Source organism: Chanodichthys erythropterus, chromosome 10, assembly GCF_024489055.1.
Source record: "Chanodichthys erythropterus isolate Z2021 chromosome 10, ASM2448905v1, whole genome shotgun sequence".
Lineage (NCBI taxonomy): Eukaryota > Metazoa > Chordata > Actinopteri > Cypriniformes > Xenocyprididae > Chanodichthys > Chanodichthys erythropterus.
Window position 1 is genome coordinate 42430052 of NC_090230.1, and position 20589 is coordinate 42450640.

General features: G+C 37.9%; 1 protein-coding gene across 2 annotated transcripts; it reads right to left on the minus strand.

The window, feature by feature from the left end:
• Nucleotides 1–1041: 1041 nt before the first annotated feature.
• On the minus strand, nucleotides 1042–19807 carry robo4 (roundabout, axon guidance receptor, homolog 4 (Drosophila)). 2 transcript variants are annotated; one of them, XM_067397805.1, is made up of 19 exons: nucleotides 19538–19807; nucleotides 18026–18265; nucleotides 16548–16705; nucleotides 16254–16374; nucleotides 15972–16110; nucleotides 14586–14713; nucleotides 14325–14440; nucleotides 13992–14223; nucleotides 13260–13381; nucleotides 12270–12441; nucleotides 11992–12177; nucleotides 11863–11905; nucleotides 9763–9878; nucleotides 8962–9282; nucleotides 8781–8888; nucleotides 8513–8651; nucleotides 3869–4123; nucleotides 3463–3794; nucleotides 1042–1915 (listed from the first exon to the last, which is right to left on the minus strand). In XM_067397805.1, exons 1-19 carry the CDS (start codon nucleotides 19593–19595, stop codon nucleotides 1695–1697), a joined length of 3207 nt encoding a protein of 1068 aa, XP_067253906.1. In that variant the 5' UTR covers nucleotides 19596–19807; the 3' UTR covers nucleotides 1042–1694. The 2 variants fall into 2 exon arrangements, with proteins under 2 accessions (XP_067253906.1, XP_067253905.1); XM_067397804.1 differs by having other exon boundaries at nucleotides 17939–18265.
• Between the last annotated feature and the right edge of the window lie 782 nt (nucleotides 19808–20589).

Genomic DNA, 20589 nt, shown 5'->3' on the forward strand with positions numbered 1-20589 from the left:
CAAAAGTTGGTAATGTATTAGTGTGCTCTTGCATGGCAAACTGGGTCAAAGGATTACCAGCAGGCTATAAAAAGATGCCTTTTTGGCCATAGTCGAATTCAAGACTGTAGATTCAAATAGTGTGTTTATGTGCACACACATAAAAGTGTGTAATGGGGGAGGTGTGTTTCTGTGCCAAGCATATGGCTGTAGGGAGAAAGAGAGAGAGGGGGGGGGGGGGGGGGGCAAGCAATAATCCCTCTGCAGTCATGCCATGGTCACTTGTGTTTTCTGTGTGTGTGTGTGTGTGTCCAGCGGGTGTCTAGGGTTGTCTGATTTGGTTCTGCTGGCTTGCGGTGAGGATTAGAGCTCTGGTGGGTCGTACATGTTCTCTTGACAGACCTCTTGTGCAGCCTTAACTTCGAGACAGTAAGACACAAATGCAACAAACACAAACATATGTGATCCGAGAGGCAGATACTTGCAACAAAATGTTAATTTATTAACTTTTAAAAGGCAATTAGTAAAAATAAAATGAGTTAAAATGTGACTTTTTAGTAGTGCAGCAAGTGTGAGGAATATTTGCATTACAAAATGACTGCTAAAACAATATTTTTAGTAAGAAAAACTACATTCATACAAAAAAAAAATAAAAAAATTAATAATTAAAGGGTTAGTTCACCCAAAAATGAAGATTCTGTCATTAATTACTCGCCCTCATGTTGTTCCACACCCGTAAGACCTTCGTTCATCTTCAGAACACAAATTAAGATTTTTTTTAAATTTTTTTAAAAAAAAAGATTTTTTTTTTTTTTAAAGTTTTTTTGTTGTTTTTTTGTCCCCCATAGAAAGTAACATAATTATCACATTCAAGGTCCAGAAGACATTGTTAAAATAGTCAACGTGACTACAGTGGTTTAACCTTAATGTTATGAAGCGACGAGAATACTTTTTTAAAGTCGTTATTTTTGTTTTTGCGCACAAAAAGTATACTCGTCATTTCATAACATTAAGGTTGAACCACTGTAGTCACGTTGACTATTTTAACCATGTGGCCTTGAATGATGGTAATTACGTTGCTTTCTATAAGGGATAAAAAAATCTTGGATTTCATCAAAAATATCTTAATTTGTGTCCTGAAGATGAACGAAGGTCTTACGGGTTTGGAACGACATGAGGGTGAGTAATTAATGACAGAAATTTTATTTTGGGGTGAACTAACCCTTTAACAATAAAATTAACTTTTTATTAAGTTGCTAACATTTTAGTTCAATTATATAACAGGTTAAATGCAAACTAACATTTTTTAAAATAAAATAAAAAGAAAAGAAAAAAGATTTGATTTTTAATTATAAAATAATAAAAAATGAATCCTAAAATACAAAACATCTTGTATAATATTTCCTGTGTATTTTAGATAACTCTGTCATATAAAAGCGTATATGATTTATAAAAGCGTATGTGGAGGTTTATTAAATAAAATTGGTTTATTTACATTTCTTCGATTGCCAATATGAATGTCCTGTACAACAGTCTTTATTATGGTGTGGTACAAGTGGCGTACACTGCACATACTGTACCTTACAGCACTGTGTTCTTCGATTTAATTGACCTTGCTACAAACCCAAGACCACCAAAACTACAAGGAGGGGGGTTGCCCTGAGGAACGCAGGGAAATGTAGTCCATAAACAACCCTTAAGCGTGTGCGAGTCGATCATCGGTGCGAGGGGGTCTCCAGATGTCCTCTCCAGCGCTCAATGCCCGAGTGTCGGCTAGATGTGGCGGTTCTTCTGGTCTCTCTGGAGGCTTTGAACTGGGCCTCCAGCTCCTCCACCCACGCGGTGCTCCAGTCCCACACGGGCAGCGGCTCCACCTCTCCAAAACACTCTCGAGGGGGGAAGAGAACACTCAGGGGGGATGCAGGCGGGGAGAAATCTGCACAAAATGCACGATCACACACACACATCACAAAGGAAATCAAGAGAGATGTATGCATACGCATGCACATAGGTACAAAATACACAACTGAAAGCAATCTGTTAATGCGTATAAAGTCGCACAAGTCAATTTGACCATAATAACCCTGAACGATAACGCACAATGCTGCTGATCTCATCAGTTACAATATACTAGTCATTTAACCTGATGCATTCAGGGAGACTGAAAGATAGACAGAGAGAGAGTAAAAGGGGGAAACAATCAGCAAATGGAGAGAGGAAAGTCCCTGTAGGTTTCTCTTTTGAAAGCCGTGATTGATTTGCTGAAACTTCAGAGAGGATGGTGGGGGAGTTCAGACAATTTGCAGACAGGCCCTCAAATCCCATTATTTCTCATTGTACCAAAGTAGCGCTGCTATTTTTCACTGTCTCATTGGGAGGCGTAATGCTGCAGTGCCTTGTGAATGTGATCTGACAATGAGAATTCCCATCCAAAAAACAGTTCTCCACTTTAATTATGCAACAATCCCAAAAGGTGCTTAAGCGATGCGTTAAATAGTCTGAATGTGATTGCGTTAAATAACAAAACATCAAATTAAACAATGCTAATAATGCTTTTCTCAGAACTGACCTCACTTTTTTGAGCTATTTTTTGCTATTAGTTTGAACCTACTGGTCTGAATATGAAGGCTGGTGTAGTTTATGACAAGTATGAATATGTTCTATTAAAATCTGACAACCTGAAACTGTCCAAAATGATAAAATCTTCATTTATCATTCAAAGCCTATTTTGCTTGTGCTGTCTTCCTATAGAATAAAAGCAACTTGCGTTGATATGTTGTTATTTAATGCAATTACATTCATATGCATATTGCCAATGTGCCAATATACATTCATAATCATTCACAACATTAAGTGTGACTAAAGTGCCCAAACATTTTAAGGCCAATTCATACATAATAATGACTCCAAAAGATCTGAATTGAAGCGAATATTTACATAATGCTATGCAAATGAGGCAGAAAAACTGTACAGCCTTGCAGAGCAAAGAAACTAGTAAAAAAAACTGAAAAAAGGTAGTGAGCAACAAAGAAAAGTGAAGTGTGATCAGTTTTTAGCAACTAATGTGGTCAGATTTATAAATAACTTATAAATATGCCCATAAGAAATTTGCAGAACAGGTTTAAACAAGGTTAAATGTGAGATCTGAAAGTATTACACTATTATTGCTACCTGAAAGCTTGATTAAAATTAGCCAAAATATTTGCATTTACAAACACTTTTATTTAAAAAAAAAAAATATTTATATTTTATTTTATCATGCACTACTTAAATAGTGGACATTCCAAATGAGCAGAGCTTTCATGGGTGCTGAATCACTGCGGACCTGCTGATAAAGCCACAGAACTCGACTACATGAGCAGATTGTTCCACCTAGTGGCCATTTCTGTCAACTACATCAGTATTTGCTGTTAGCAAACTTGCTACTTGAATAATTAAGAAACAACCTAATTCTACAGAGGCTGAAGAGAGTTTATATCTTGCCTGATAAAGTACCGCTCATAGATTCGGCTGTCAAAGCCAGGACGCGGGCAAAGTTCGCATCGTTTATGAAAGAGCAGTCAGAAGAGCTGATGATACTCGTTCGAGCGCTCGCCATGTTGCTCTCGGACACTGAACCCCAGCCGTTCCACAACGAACCCTCCCATTCACTGCAACAAGAGGAGGGCGTGCTTCTCAGAGTGGCTCTCCTGAGGCCGACCGGCTGAGACTCCTGCTCGTCATCCATCTCCTGGTCGACAGGACCGCAGATGTATCCGAACGTAGGCGTGGGAGAAAATGGACGGGGCATTGATGGAGAACTCTGATGAGATGTACTGATGGGAGACATCAAAATTAGCCCTTGTCTTGATACTTTTTCACATAAATGCCCTTTCAGGTGTTCTCTTACCTTTGTCCCTGTGGTTTAGGGCTGATCTCCATGTACTGAGTGTGGCCTTGAGTACTGAGTGTTGTGTCCTCGTAGTCATCAGTGGAGAGACAGAAGGAGGCAGTGGACAGGTGGCTATAGGACGGGCTTAGCTGGGCTGGGCTGTGGTGGGTTGGACAGCCCGGAGTGGCCGTAGCGAGACCCTGGAGCCCAGAGGCAGCACACACAGACTGCTGAGAGCCGATGTCGATTGTCAGCTTGGTGGATCTGGTAGACCTGAGGGATCAGATATATATATATATGAGCATATTAATCATGTTTCCTTTCGGACCACTAGCTAAATTCATATTAGCATACTACTCTTACTTTTTATTTCATTGCTACATTTCTTTTAAATTGTGTTAAATATAATAGTACAGTATACTTTTATTTTAGTTTGCTTACTTTTGCATGCTAACTGCTGAGCATATTACATTAGCATACTGTTAGCCATTTAACCCACTAGCTTGCCCTTTACCCGACGCAAACTTTTAATTAGAAGATTTTATAGTGTAATTGATCATATGTGTAGGGTTTGATAAGCTACCAGATTAATTGTTCATGTCTGCTGCATTTTAAATGCAGGGGGAACAAGATATTATGGTCATGAATTAAGAAATCATTCCCACAATTTATTAAGTTGTTCCCTTGTTTTAGATCAATTGTGGCCACATTTTACTTATTCATTATTTTATTTTTTATTTTTTTTTGTGGCAATGATTTAACTAAATCAAAACATGGTAACAAATTAGTATAACATGGCCACGATTTACCTAAAATGAGGGAACAAATTAATTAAACATGGCTATGATTGAACTAAAACAAGGAAACAAATTAATAAAATGTGGCCACAAATTAATAAGTCATAGGAATGTATTCTTAAAGGGATAGTTTACCTAAAAATGAAATTTATCCCATGATTTACTAATTCTCAAGCCATCATAGGTGTATAGTACAGTCCAAAAGTTTGGAACCACTAAGATTTTTAATGTTTTTAAAAGAAGTTTCATCTGCTCACCAAGGCCACATTTATTTAATTAAAAATACAGTAAAAAACAGTAATATTGTGAAATATTATTACAATTTAAAATAACTGTGTACTATTTAAATATATTTGAAAAAGTAATTTATTCCTGTGATGCAAAGCTGAATTTTCAGCATCGTTACTCCAGTCTTCAGTGTCACATGATCCTTCAGAAATCATTCTAATATGCTGATTTGCTGCTCAAGAAACATTTATGATTATTTTCAATGTTGAAAACAGTTGTGTACTTTTTTTTTTTCATGATTCCTTGATGAATAGGAAGTTCAAAAGAACAGCATTTATCTGAAATACAAAGCTTCTGTAGCATTATACACTACCGTTCAAAAGTTTGGGGTCAGTAATAATTTTTATTTTTTTGAAAAGAAATTAAAGAAATGAATACTTTTTTTCAGCAAGGATGCATTAAATCAATCAAAAGTGGCAGTAAAGACATTTATAATGTTACAAAAGATTTGATTTCAGATAAACACTGTTCTTTTGAACTTTCTATTCAACAAATAATCCTGAAAAAAAATATTGTACACATATATTCTGTACAATTGTACACATTAAATGTTTCTTGAGCAGCAGATCAGCATATTAGAATGATTTCTGAAGGATCATGAGACACTGAAGACTGGAGTAATGATGCTGAAAATTCAGCTTTGCATCACAGGAATAAATTACTTTGTGAAATATATTCAAATAGAAACCAGTTATTTTAAATTGTAATAATATTTCACAATATTACTGTTTTTTACTGTATTTTTAATTAAATAAATGTGGCCTTGGTGAGCAGACGAAACTTCTTTTAAAAAAATAAAAAATCTTAGTGGTTCCAAACTTTTGGACTGCACTGTATATGACAACAACACAATCGGAGTTATATTAAAAAATATCCTGACTCTTTATAATGTTAGTGAATGGCACTCCTGATTTTCAAGTACAAAAAAATGCATCCGTCCATCATAAAAGATACCCACATGGCTCCAGGGGGTTAATAAAGGCCTTGTGAAGTGAAGCGACATCCATATTTACAACTTTATAAACTAAAATAACTAGCTTCCAGCAGATGACTGTACGCATACTGCGCAAGTTGACTTGACTTGCAATGTATGATGTAGGAGTATTATAAACTTAGACGCCTCTTGCGGTCAAACAAATAGGGCTGTGCAACAAACTCAAGCTCCTCTTCTCTTATATCGAAATCCTCAGACATTTCTCTTTCAAAATTCTTGTTTTAGACCAATTCATGACCGGTGTTTTGTTTCGCTCTCTCCTCTGCGCTTCCGCGTTCGTCATTGCGTCATTGGTCAGGGGTTAATCTTCCACCATTACTCGATTTGGGTAGGCCGTCTGCTGAATGCTAGTTATTTTAGTTTATAAAGATTTAAATATGGATATTTTTCTTACAAAAACCTGCTTCAGTAGGCTTGTAGGTATCTTTTATGATAGATGGATACACTTTTTTGGACTTCAAAATCAGGAGCGCCATTCACTACTATTATAAACCTGGGAAGAAACAGGATATTTTTTAATATAACTCTGATTGTGCTCATCTGAAAGACGATAGTCACATACACCTAGGATGCCTTGAGGGAGAGTAAATCATGGGGAAATTTTCTTTTTTATGTGAACTATTCCTTTAATTCATGGTCATGATATCCTTTTTTCCCTGCATGTCTCCATATTTTACCCATAGGAAAGTAAAATCACATATAAGATCTCTTCAACGTCTTAGACTGTTTTAGAAGTAACCAGATTGTCAGAATTGTTTCTTCTGATGAAATGACTCTAGTACTCTTGCATATGTATCATTTTGAGTTTTAAAGAGGTCTATCTCATTTGTGTGTAAGATATTTTAGGAGAACCATCTGAGACAGAGTACTTACATGAAACATAACCAATAGCCGCATTACGTCTCAAAGATTAAAGATCAACCTCTAAGCAATTAGTTCAAACAAAATGTTCTTTTAGAAAGCTTTTAGAAAGATCTTTAAGAAAGCTTATCCATATATCTGTGTTTTTGGGCAGATCTGTGTCTCTTTCAGCTAGCTACTCTGGCCTCTTATTGTACCATGATGGCAGCAGCCTCAGTGTGCACCGCCGGAAGAAACTTCCTGTTTGTGTCCTACGGCATTTAAAACACACTTCCTCCCACATACAGACCTTCTAATAAATAGTGTGGGCCATTTCCTCCTCTACCTCCCTGTCCATTAGAGTTGAGATACAGGCTAAATTGGTTACCAGTCTTTTAGCTTGAGAGCAGAGAGACAGTAGTACACTTCTCTCTTCTGACGCTATAATGACACGGTATTGTCACAGACACTGTCATTACTGAACTGCAGGGGCACAACCCCTCAAAGGTCTTTGAGAAATGGACACAAATCTTGAGCTCGGTGGCAGTAGTGATTTAGCACCACTCCAATCCTGCTGTGTCAGAATGCTGAAACGCTGAAGTTTATCATCATTTTTGAAGACCATCTAACGTTCTAGTCTATTCATGTGCACTGAACTCTCTGACAAATGGGACACTAGGATTTTACAACTTCTCAGATGTTGGCAAATGGTCCTGAGCACGTTTAACGGTCCTCAACGGTCCAGTATGCGCAGGAGCTCAAACGTTGGAAATCTGTGAAAAGTCAACCTTCCCAAGATTGACGCAACTGATCGCAATCTTATTTTTTATAGAGGTTGCGGCATCCAAGATAAGAACAAGTACCACTTTGATGAACAATACAACACACGCGTCCTCCCTCTCTGTTGTAAACAAACACAGTGTCAGCTCACGCGTGAGGTCGCTTCTGCACATACGTCATTATGCATCAGGAAGGTCGTGCCATGAACGCTCTCAGGACCGTTTGCCGAGGCTGTGGATTACAGGTAATAATGTTGTAATTAATGTTCAGTTTCTTGCACAGACCGATCGGTTCGACTCATAAGACCTTGATGTATAGTCAGGAGCCACGGGTTTTAATTTTGTTTTGCCTGTATATGTTTTTTTCAATCTCAAAATTGATGGCACCCATTGACTTCCATTATGTGAATCACCAAGTACCACAGTTTCAACTAAAAATCTTCTTTACATTTGTACTCAAGAAAAAAGACACCTTGGATGGCCTGAGGGAGAGTAAATTAACAGCAAATTTAGGAATAGTTCTGAACAGAAAGGAAGATATTTGGAGGAATGTTTATAACAGAGCAGATCTCGCCCCCATTGACTACCATATTAGGAAAAAAAAAAAAATACTATGGTTGTCAATGGGGGGCGAGATCTGCTTGGTTACTGACATTCTTCCAAATATCTTCCAAATTTATGACATTCTTCCAAATATCTTCTAAATTCATACAGGTTTGGAACAACTTGAGGGGGAGTAAATGATGACAGAATTTTCATTTTTGGGTGAACTATCCCTTTAACCTAGATTAATAAATTTTGTAAAATATTTTTCATTGTTAGTTCATGATATCTAATGCATTACCAAAAATGTAACCAATTAAACTCTATTATAAAGTTTTACCAACATAACTAAAATGTCTGTTGAGCTCTAAAAGATCTCTGAACATTTCAGTTTTGCTCTGGGTGTAGGTGTGATTCTCACTCGTCCTCTGAGCTGAGGCTGTGGTCGTCCTCCACAGGAAGAGGCGGAGGGCTGGGTAACATGTCCACCAGCTGCAGAGAGGCGGAGTAATGCAGGATACGTGGAGAACTTGGTGACTTCACAGGATCTGATACACCACCTGAGGGAATGTAGACCAGCTTAGAAGAGAGAGTTTCACTACACTTCCTCTAAGATTCAAAGGATTAGGTTTGTTTATATATATAATTGAGAATTACATTTGAAACATGAGAAATGCTAGTGTTCAAACCTGCAGGGTGCTGACTGAATCTTTGCTGATGGTTACTTGGTACACTGCACACTGCCAGAGCTTGTTGATTCACGGGCATTAACGGGGCACTTTTCACCGCGTGCAGCTCTGGAATCGGACAAACATGTCAGTTCTGGACGAAATTAATGTTAATGACTCAGTGAATGAATAAATGTCTCACCACGCTTGTAATTTTTCTCCCACGATTCCTTCAGAACTCCCATGTTGGGCTGGGAAGGGAGGGCACGTTTCCATGGCAATGCCTGCACTTCCCTCACAACGGCGGTTTTGACGATGGGTTCGGTGATGCGAACAGTCTCTGAGTTATGCAGTTGAGAGTTGCTGTGGGGCATTCTGGGACAGCGACCAGGACTATTAAACGTCTTCAGTCCGTTGCCGGTTAGATCCACATAAAAGGTGCCATAGACACCGCAATTGTCTGGTACGATGGGGACGGCTGACCGCAGGGGGTTGGGGTCCTTTTTAGCCGTAATGGGCAGAGCTGTCAGTGGAGAGGTAAAAATCAGACAGATTTACATAATGTGCCAAGATGTCAATGGTAATTAGAGTTGATGAGGACTCTGCGGAGTCGTGACTTTAGGGGTGACAGACATCTTTTGAAGGTTCTCATGAGGACGTGTCTGTCATTTAGAGAGATAACGAGAGGCAAAAAATAGGAGTAGATGAGGGTGCATGGCTGGTGAGAAGATGATATGGGATAATAGTTGAAAAATTTTGTTATCTAAATTTTGCTGTATCGGTGGAGCATGAACATTCTTTAAATCATTTTCTTTTGTGTTTCACAGAATAAATAAAGACATACAGGATCAGAACAACATGAGGATGAGTACATGATGACAGAATTATCATTTTTTGCATGAACTGTCCCTTTAAGAACATGCTAAAGTTGTTATTGTGTTTCAAAAGGCAGTTTTAGCGTTTCAAGTTTTGAGTTGGAACACGAGGGGAAGTTGTGACTTACTGGTCCTCCGGATGCCAGAGTTCTCCTGCCTCGGGGTCCACATGCCCTGCTTGGGCTCATTGCTGGAGTCTGGCCTCCAGCCTCCAGAGATCCATGGAGAGTCTGGTGCCGCCATTCTAGAATGGAAATAATAAGGATGGCGACTCAGTTACTTGTAGAAGTCCATTTCAGCCACATTCCTTAGTAAATTATAAATATGAAATTTAAGAAAGAAGATAAGTAAAAAAAAAATATATATATATATATAAAATATCAAAATTCTGAGATATTAAGTCATAATTATGAGAATTTGAAATTATGACAATGTCAGTGTGTGGAAATGGGTTTCCTTAGTTACTAGCTGAGATAGTGCATGTCAAAGCAACATTTAGTGTACAGATAGTGTTTTTTGGAAATCTATCATGGCGACAGTACGTTTTTGGACATGTACTATTGTGGTACCATGGTATTCTCTAAAGTATCATGGTATATGAATATGGTTATCATTTAGTACTGTGATACACAGTGCTCAGCGTAAATGAGTACACCCCCTTTGAAAAGTAACATTTTAAAACAAAAACAATTTCCAAAATGTTGACAATACATCTGTTTAACGTATAACATGAAAGTAATGTTAATAATATAACTTGGAGAACAAATTTGCAGTTTTACTCAAATTAGGGTGATGCAAAAATGAGAACACCCCACTGAAAGTCTCTGGAGCAAAGCTAAAATTTAGACTACAAATGTCTAATTTAACAAGAATTCAACCACAGTCTAATTATTCATTACACAGGTGTCCAGCAGACAGTTGACTATAAAAGAGTGTTAAACCCCCTTCCCATTTCATGCTGTCAGCAATGGCACCACATGTAAGAGAAATGTCACAAGACCTGAGAAAGAAAATAATTTCTTTACACCAGAAAGATGAAGGCTACAAGAAGATCTGCAAAGCTTTACTTATCAGTCAGAATACTGTAGCAAAAGTGGTACAAAAATTTTAAAAAGATGGAACTGCAACCATCACACAGAGACGTCCAGGTTGTCCACGGAAGTTAACACCTCGACAGGAGCGTCTTCTGATGAGAAGGGTTGACGAAAATCGGCATGCAAGTTCACTGCAGTTATCTAGAGAAGTAGAAAGCCAAACTGGGGTGACTATTTCCCGTGACACAATACGGCGTACACTGCAGAGGAATGGCATGCATTGGTGTCGTCCACGAAAGAAGCCTTTCCTAAAGCTCAGGCACAAAAAAAATCCAGCTAGAGTTTGCCAGGGCCCATGATGACAAAGATGAAGACTACTGGGACTCTATATTCTGGAGTGATGAGACCAAGATAAAGGTTTTTGGAAAAATAATGTAAGATGAGGAATACAGAAAGAAAAATGCATGGTGCCTACAGTGAAACATGGTGGTGGAAGTGTCCTTATGTGGGGCTGCATGAGTGCTGCTGGTGTGGAGGAGCTGCATTTCACTGATGGCATCATGAATTCACAGATGTACTGCTCTATACTGAAAGAGAAGATGCTACCATCACTCCGTGCTCTTGGTCGCCGTGCACTTTTTCAACATGATAATGATCCTAAACACACATCTAAGGCCACTGTTGGATTTCTGAAGAAGAACAGGGTGAAAGTGATTCATTGGCTCCTGATCTGAAGCCAATCGAACACCTATGGGGAATTCTGAAGAGACAAGTTGAGCATCACTCTCCATCCAGCATCCAGTCTCTAAAAGAGGTCATTCTTGAAGAATGGAAAAAGATAGATTTTGCAGGATGTCGCCGACTTGTTCATTCCATGCCTAGAAGACTTGGTGCTGTCATTAAAAATCATGGAAGCCATACAAAGTACTAGATGTAGTAGTTTTTGTTGTGAGGTGTACTCATTTTTGCATCACCCTAATTTGAGTAAAATGGAAAACTGTGTAAACTAAGTTATATTATTAACCTTACTTTCATGTTATAAGTTAAACAGATGTTATGATAAACTTAGTCCTGTCAACATTTTGGAAATTGTTTTTGTATTCATTGAGATATTGTTTAAAATGTTACTTTTCAAAGGGGATGTACTCACTGTATTATGTCCTTTTACCTTATTTGGTTTTTTTTTTTTTTTACCTGTGTTTGATAATGAGATCTTCACTTTCCAGTCTATATAAGCCTATAAATCGAAGAGAAAATTATGATTGTATGATTATGAGCATAAAGTAAAACAAGGATTTAGATGGGGACTTTATTATAGATTACCTGAGCTTTTGCCTCCCTTGTTGGCGTGTCTGACATGTCTCCTGTACAAAAACAGGGCAGTAATCATCAAAATACACCACAGGAGGGTGCCAGCACTTCCAATGAATACCGGCTCTTTAATCACAGCAAGGAAATGAGACATACTGAGTATGCCTGTCTGATGCGGTGCTGACTCCTGCCTCGACTCTACGAAAAAGAAAAAAAAAAGAGAACAACGGGTAACATACTGAGTAGGTTACATTTTAAAATTATACCTCAGTGTTATTTTATAAGCTTACCTATGAGCAGTTTGTATGGGTCGCTCTGGACCCCTACTCCCGCCCCGTTAACGGCAGCCACTGTGACCCAGTAAAGCCTGCCGGGCTGCAGTGTGCTGATCTCAATACTGTGAGTTCCACTGTCCACCGTCCAGTTAAAAGACTTCAGTTCCTCAGACTCCACACACCACACCTGGCAGAAAGAACAGCATAGTAAAACATTAACAAGCAGGCAGCATTCTCTGCTAATGCTTGTATGAACAGCAACAAAGAAATTAGTTTCTGTTAGAGTCAATTTTGTAGTCAGAAACTCTGAATGGTGGACTAATTAAAGGTGCTAAAGAGGATCTTTTCGTCGACTGAGAAACCAAAGACTGTTACTGAGTTTTTGAAATGAGTTAGTGGATTCATTATGTCAGACTCACCGCAGGTAACTCATAATCTGCAGTCGTTACTCCTATCTCCTGACAAAAACATTGCATGCAGCGCCTGTAGAGTGTGGAAAGTTACTGGAGCGCGCAGCCACACTCGTCTCTCACAAGGAACGTCATGGCAGTGACTGACAAGCCAGAGAGCCAATCGTTTACGCGATGATCGCGTCTTTTATCTTTTATCAGTTAGTAAAGACAGTTTCAAGTAATATTGCAAAAATGTATAAAACAAAACATCCTCTTTAGCACCTTAAAAAAAAAAAAAAACAGTTCTAAATACTGTAAAAAGACAGAATCTCTGAAGTTTTGTAGCAGCCTGTGTGATTTTCGCAGGGTCGTGCCATTTTTATGTGATCAGAGAGTCTAGAAATGTCTGAGGCTGAAAATAAGCATTATCTAGCTGCTTCCAGGCTTCTTTTGATTAAAAATTAATTTTAATTAAATTAATTTTTTAGGAATTAGAAAGAAATTATATTTTTACTTACAACTATGTTCCTCCATATCTGCTGGAGAAAAAGCCTCTTAGGGCATTATTAGCTTTAAAATTATTTCACAATGTGTCACTTCATGCAGGTAATACCTGATATCCCTGAATGATCCCATTGTGAGTGTCATGAGGTGGAGGATCCCAGCTGAGGTGCACGGTGTCATTACGGTCAGTGGGCATTGTTATGGACACATCCTGAGGTGGTGCGCTGGGAACTGAGAACACGGCATGTGGTTACATTTGGCACAAGGTGACACAGTTGGTTTTAATATTCCAATAGTTTAATAGAGTTCTGTATGATTTTTTCATGTTTTTAAAAAATAAGTCTCTTATACTCACCAATGGTGCATGTATTTGATCACAAATACAGTAAAAACAGTAATGTTGTGATATATTATTGCAATTTAAAATAACCATTTTCTATTTTAACTTATTTTAAAATGTAATTTATTTCTGTGATGCAAAGCTGAAATTTCAGCAGCTATTAATTTAGTCTTCAGTGTCACATTATCCTTCAGAAATCATTCTAATATGCTAATTTGGTGCTTAAGAAACATTCTTTTAAAAGAACAGCATTTATTTGAAATCGAAATCTTTAATATAAATGTCTTTACTGTCACTATTTATGATTTTATTAATGTGTCTATGCTGAGTAAATGCATATAAAAAGGCTATATAAAGTAACCACAATAATATTGTGTTTTTTTTGGACCTATGATAATACTATGGTATTGTTTGAAGTACTTCGGAGAACCATGCAAATACTATGGTATATGAATATAATATTCATTAATAAAGCAGCATGGTACTGCTCTTGATTCTCACCTATCTCTGGCACTCGTAAGTGTCTGGTGTTGCTCTCCCTGCCGTACAGGCTGCTGCCGTAGGGTCGGACTTTGAACTCGTACTTGTAGCCTCTCTTCAGAGGTCCCACGTGGGTGTGAAGACCAGGCTGAGGAAACTTTTGAGCTGTCCACTCTGAGCTAGCAGGCAGGAGAGAGCGATACAGCACCTCAAAGCCTTCAAGATAATGAGGCTGTGACATAGATGACTGCAACTACATACAGAATGACAACAGAAGAGAGAACAGTTACTTAAGAAAATACAAATATTTGAAGTGTGGTGTATGATGGTCAGGGATGAGCTGAACTGCATTACCCTCCACATGACTTGAGACATGTTGGAGGCTGTACTCATAACTGTGACATTCTCCAGAATCACACGCAAGGCAGACAGCTCCTTGTGTAGGTCTCTCAGTCTAGTGCTTCCTGTATCTGTAATATATATTAGCCAGACATTACTAATCTCAACAGGGTGAGTGGAATACAATGGCATGCTGGAAAATGGTGGAAGTGTGCATGTTTTATTAGAAAAAAAGTGATTGCCTGCTGTTTATTGAATGATGACTTTTATTCTTACCCTCTACAAGAAGCTGTGCGCTGGCCACAGACACCCCGAGCTTATTCTCTGCAGTGCAGGTGTACCTGCCCATGTCTTGAGGCGTCACGTAGTGGATTTGCAGACTGTGGTCTGGGTTGATTAAATATCTGGCAAATGCGATTGTAATAAGAGCTTAGGAATGTGAATTGTAAGGAATTGCATGATCTATTATGCATTATGTTCATACTGGTCAGTACAATATAGAATATATAGAATTTATACAAATAAATTATAAGTATCATTCTGAAATATTATATATATATTTCAACATTTATTTAAAAAATGTTCATAAATAATACATAATTGTATCATCTTTGGTTATTCGGATTATTCATTATTAAAGTCACCATGAAATCAAAGTCGACAATTATAAATAACTTTATCCGTGCAAATTTTTAAAATTCATGTCCTCGTAATCTTTAATCAAAATGACTTCCCCTCTTGCAGCGACATATCTTCCTACCTCTGTTGGCAATCGGCGCGCAAGTGCATATAATGTAAACAACACAAATGTTTTTGTTCCCTTTTTATTTATAATGGTGTCGCAGCTAGCATGCGATCTCTCTCTATGCAGAAGCTGCGCGCGCTCGTGACTCTTTAGCTTCGCCCACAGCACTGACGGCACACACGCCTCCAGAATCTTGGCTTTTTTCGGATCGGTTTAGCGTATCAATCTATCTTTTATAAATATGACAAAACTATAGGGTGCATTGAGGGATGCATTGTTAGTCTATATCAGTGAATCTCAACCTTTTTTGCGTAATGGACCACTGTCATATTTAGAACCGTCCTCAAGGACCCCAAAATAATGTTGGCTCATTGGTATCATTAATGTCTTTGTGATGAGTGTAATCAAGTATAATTTACTACTACGTTAGTTGATTTGTCCAATATTCAATCATATTGTCAGTTATATTATACATATATTATCTTCTTTTATGGGAATATGTCAAAATATACAAATATTCATATTCAGATATTTTATAAGGACCCCCTGGCATTACATCAAGGACCACTAGGGGTCCACATACCCCGGTTGAGAAACACTGCTCTATATGTACTCAAGATTAACATGAGAGTGGCAGAAACTGTGTGTGATACCCCCCCTTTAAAGGAAGATATCATGTAGTTTTACCGAGAAAATTAAACATTTTTATATTAGGGTTGCTGGCTTGGTTGAGAGTTTGGTTCGGAAAAGGCCCTGCTATGATTCAGTTTATTTAAAATAAATGACTAGGTTTATTTATTATTTTTCACTTATTATACTCTCAATGCCCCATAAAAACCTGCAGCTGCTGCATTCAAATAATCAACAACCAGCATGTTTGTGATGGCCATTATGAGGGTTCTGCACATGCATCTGACCTGCCATTGGGTAGACGTCCTTGGTCTCGGCTCCACTCTACGGAAGGCATGGGGTCTCCGTCAGCCTCACAGAAAAACTGTGCTGACTCCCCAAGCTGCACTGAGACATCCTCTGGTTTACGTAATAACATTGGCTTAGCTGAGGAAGAATAAAAGATGCATGGGTCTCTAAGCTTTACTAAGTTATTCATAATCTTTTAGAGCAAAGTGGAGATGTATCTGAGTCAAATAGAGTTTTAGAGATCACACCATGTTGCATCAAAGCACATTAACAGGTCTCACCTAATACAGACAGCCGAGCGGCCCGGCTTTCCCTCACTCCAACTATGTTTGAGGCTATACAGCTGTAAACTCCAGAGTCATTCTTCTGGGCTGGAGCAATGATCAGTTTACCATTCAGTTCCTATACATGAAGATGAGCAGAAATATATTGTGATCCAGGCTCACAAAACACTGTTCAGGTACTTAGGATTCACTTTCTGTGTTATACTGCCCTCTACAGACATATACCAAGAAGAGTTCCCAAGAATCAAGCACAAAAATTTGAAAACAATGTCAAAATAAAATAGCTCTTACACTATAATGTTCATTGCTGCTGTTGATGAGGATCCCGTCTTTCCTCCAGGTGATGTTGGGCTCAGGATGTCCGACGGGTGGGCTGCAGTTCATCACAGCCACCTCGCCAACCACCACCTCCACATCACTGGGCTGCACACGGAAGTCCTCTCGCAGAGCTGAAAATCGCACATGATCACACTGACCTGATTTTCAGACATTACTGAAATATGTATGTTCTATTGTGCTATAAATAGTGCTAAAAGGATAACAGTAAAAATGATAGTGAAGACATTTATAATGTAACAAAACATTCTGAATTTTCTACTTATCAAAGAATCCTGAAATGCATCACGGTTTCCAAAAATATAATAAGCAGCATGACTATTTTCAACATTCATGAGCACAAAATCAGCATATTCTAATTATTTTTGAAGGATCATGTGACACTGAAGACTGGAGAAAAAATGTTTGTAGTTTTTTTCCCTCATGAACATCTTTTTGCTTTAGTAATCAATGCCCATTGTCAACTCATTTGAACGTAGCTTGTTTGTCTAGCAGGTGAATTGATGAACACAAAATGCAAATTCATTGTGTGCAACAATTGATGTAATGTCTCAATCAGGTCCTGCTCCAATCCAGTGGAATGCAGAGTAAACGGGCCTGCTGAGGAATCTGTTTGGGCTACAAACACAGCATGCTGTCACAGCTCAATTAGTGCTCTGTTTGTTTCGGGCAGGAAAGCAAACTTTGACATCTGATCTCCAGTAATCTCAAGGACCATCTTAATAAGCTTCCTCACTCTCTTGTTCCTTCAGTAGGTCTTGATGGGTCATTCATTGCTATTGGGGTCAAACAAGTGAATTTATGTGGGAACTGACCATTTGAAATAGTTTTTTTGGACCCAGTTAACTTATTCAGTATTGGGGAAAGTTACTTTTAAAAGTAATGCATTACAATATTGTAATCCTCCCTAAAAAGTAACTAGTTACTTTTTATGAAAAGTAATGTGTTACATTAATGTAACACATTAATGTGTTACATTACTTTTGCGTTACTTTAGAGAGCTGTCAGTCAATAAATGTGAAAACAAAGTACCTTGGGTTACTTATTTGAAAAAGTAACAGATATTTTGTTGTATATTGAAAAAGTAATGTTACTTTACTAGTTACTTGAAAAAGTTATCTGATTACGTAATTCAAGTTGTAATGCATTACTCCCAACACTGGACTTCTTTATAGACAAAAAAATAAATAAATGCTAAGACATTTGTCAAAATGTCTTTGTTCATGTTCCACAGAACAACGAAATGCATATAGGTTTTGAACAACATGACGGTGAGTAAATGCTGACAGGATTTTCATTTTCAGGTGAACTGTCCTTTTAATATTAGGAAACATCCCACTTCAAACCTGCTATGTGAAGAGAGGCGTTTCTGCTGGTCGCAGTCCCGGCGCTGTTCCGAGCAACGCAGGCATACACTGCTTCATGGGACTGACTCTTTCTGCCGGAGACGACGCTGAAGAAGAACAAACTTCCTTCTGGTAAAACGATAGGCTGTGACTGCGCATCCATCTTGTCTGTATCAAGTGGTTGGCCATTTCTGAGCCACTGAATGGTGGGCTCAGGGTTGCCCTCTGCCCTGCAGGATAGCGTGGCCGGATTGCCCACCCGGACCACCACATCAGAGGGATGGTGGACGATACGGGGTAGACCACTATCTGAAACAAGCCTGGAACCTGGAAGAAATGGAGAAAAAATGGCGAATCAAACACCAGTGATATCTACTAAACAAATTCCAGTCCTGAAAGCTTGTTGAATTCTTTTGTTTAGAATGGCCAGATGACCCCGCGATGAGTAAGGGAAAGACATTTCCTGTGCCGGAGGCTGTTTTTCCCACTCTGAGAGGAACAAAGGCCCAGCACTTACAAACAAAGTCATAGACCAACAGGACATCCGTCACCTGTGCACCAAGTGCAGGAATGGCCCTCTGCTATTATTGGCCCACTTACAATGTCCTACAATGTCTCTTTGTACTCTCACGCCAAAACATGCCAATCACATGGGCATGAGAGGGTGTCCTTGAAACAAAAAAAGCATTTGGTTTGGTCTTACAACAAGTCCTTGTTGTCTATCGGGTTTAAAAAACATAAATGATGTTGGTAAACGTAAACTGAAATAAGCCAAGTCTGTTCTTGATGCATCAAAAGAGGGTGAAATGTACAATAGAGAATCTGAGCTCTACATTCTTGGCAAAAATGTGTTTGACTATTAAAAGTTTCTATTGTCTCTGATGGGGCAGTTTCCTGAAAGAGAGGAAACTAAGAGTCTCACAGTCCTGCTATGTCATTTTCACTGTGAAGGAATTTGGGGGAAACACTGGAAGTATGTAAAAAAAAAAAAAAGAAGAAGAAGAAAGTAATGCTGCATTTTTAACAGCATAATGTGACATTCTACATGGGGTTTTAATATACTGTTTTAAGGAAACAATGGACATCATTTTAAAAGTTTTGTCCATAAAGATTGATTCTTATAAACAGGTCTATGTAAGTCTCTTAAGAGGGCTTCTGGACGCATTACATGTAAATAAAACTTGCTGAAATGTCAACTTTCTTATAAGATAATGGGGTTTAAACGTACAGTAACTTTATATAGTATACTGTTGGCATAATCAACATTATACATTCATTCTAACGCATAGCATTTTAAACATATTAGACATCGTCAAAAATGTAAATAAATTTGTTCTCATCACAAAATAGCATTATTATTAATATTAGAAAAATAATGTCGCAATAATTTAATCTTATTATTATTAACATCATACAAAACTAGAAAACAAATCTAATCGTTTCTAAAATAGTAATTAAACATAAAAATATGTAAATCCGTATCTGTCGTATGGATTTGTAAAATTAAATAAAGATTAATTAATATTCGGTCTGAATCCCATTATTCTTAATCATTAACATGACGACAGTTACACACTGAAACAGTTAGTTTGTGCTTACCTTCAATATTATAAATAATCCCAAAAACCCAACAGAGCTCGATAAAGTGTCTCGTCATATTACGTGTCACGTCGAATTCAGTTTATGAAAATAAACAAATGCATCGCTGTTACTAACAGCGTTACAAATCCGCAATAAAAACGCATTAGTTCTACAGGTTATAGAGGTTTCATAGTCATGTCTGTCGTTTCAGTCAGTGAGTGTTGAACAGAGCGCCATCCGGATTGAGACCCGCCCCGGTGACTCGAGCAGCAGCAGCAGCCGTTGGTGACATGATTACTGGAGTGGATTTACACCTCCGATGACTGACGACCCAGCGCTAACTAATGACAAACAATTGGTGAGGTAAACTACACATGTGTGACTTAGTTTCCTGAAGTCGTGCTTTTGCCCTCTGTTTTTGTTTTGACATCAAGACTACATTGTTTAAACAATGGCACATACTTTGGGCCAAATTGTGTTCATTTACACATGAGACGGAGTATTCGTTTCAACGACTTTTTATACTACTGTGTCTCCAACTTTTATTTATTTATTTATTTATTTTTTTATATAGCGACTACTTCTAGACAAGTGTTATTGCGAGGAAGGTAGTGGTTATGTATGATAGTGATTTCACTATTTATTGAGTCAGTCATTTAATGTGTGATAAACGTTTCTAGCAAATGTATGTGATGACAGCATACTGAAACAGGAACCCATTAGACCTCACAGCCAAGAAAAACTTCTTTACTTCCTCTTTAAAAATATATGAATACAAATTTACACTAAACTTTATATGAGCATGAACTATTTGCAAACAAATTGTTAAACTTAACAGAATAGTACCATGAACCAGTTCTGTTCAAGTTTTTTAACCTTTTTATCCATTAAATCACAAACTTGTCCCTTAGATTCATAAGAATACAACAAAAATACATAATGAAAATGAATTTAGAAAGTTTACAAAAGTGAAAGTTAAGCACAGTTGCTACTGTAGAGCTAAAACAACACTGAGGGGCAACACTTGCTAATTCCAATTACTATTAAGTCTGTGTAAATACGGTCGCTGA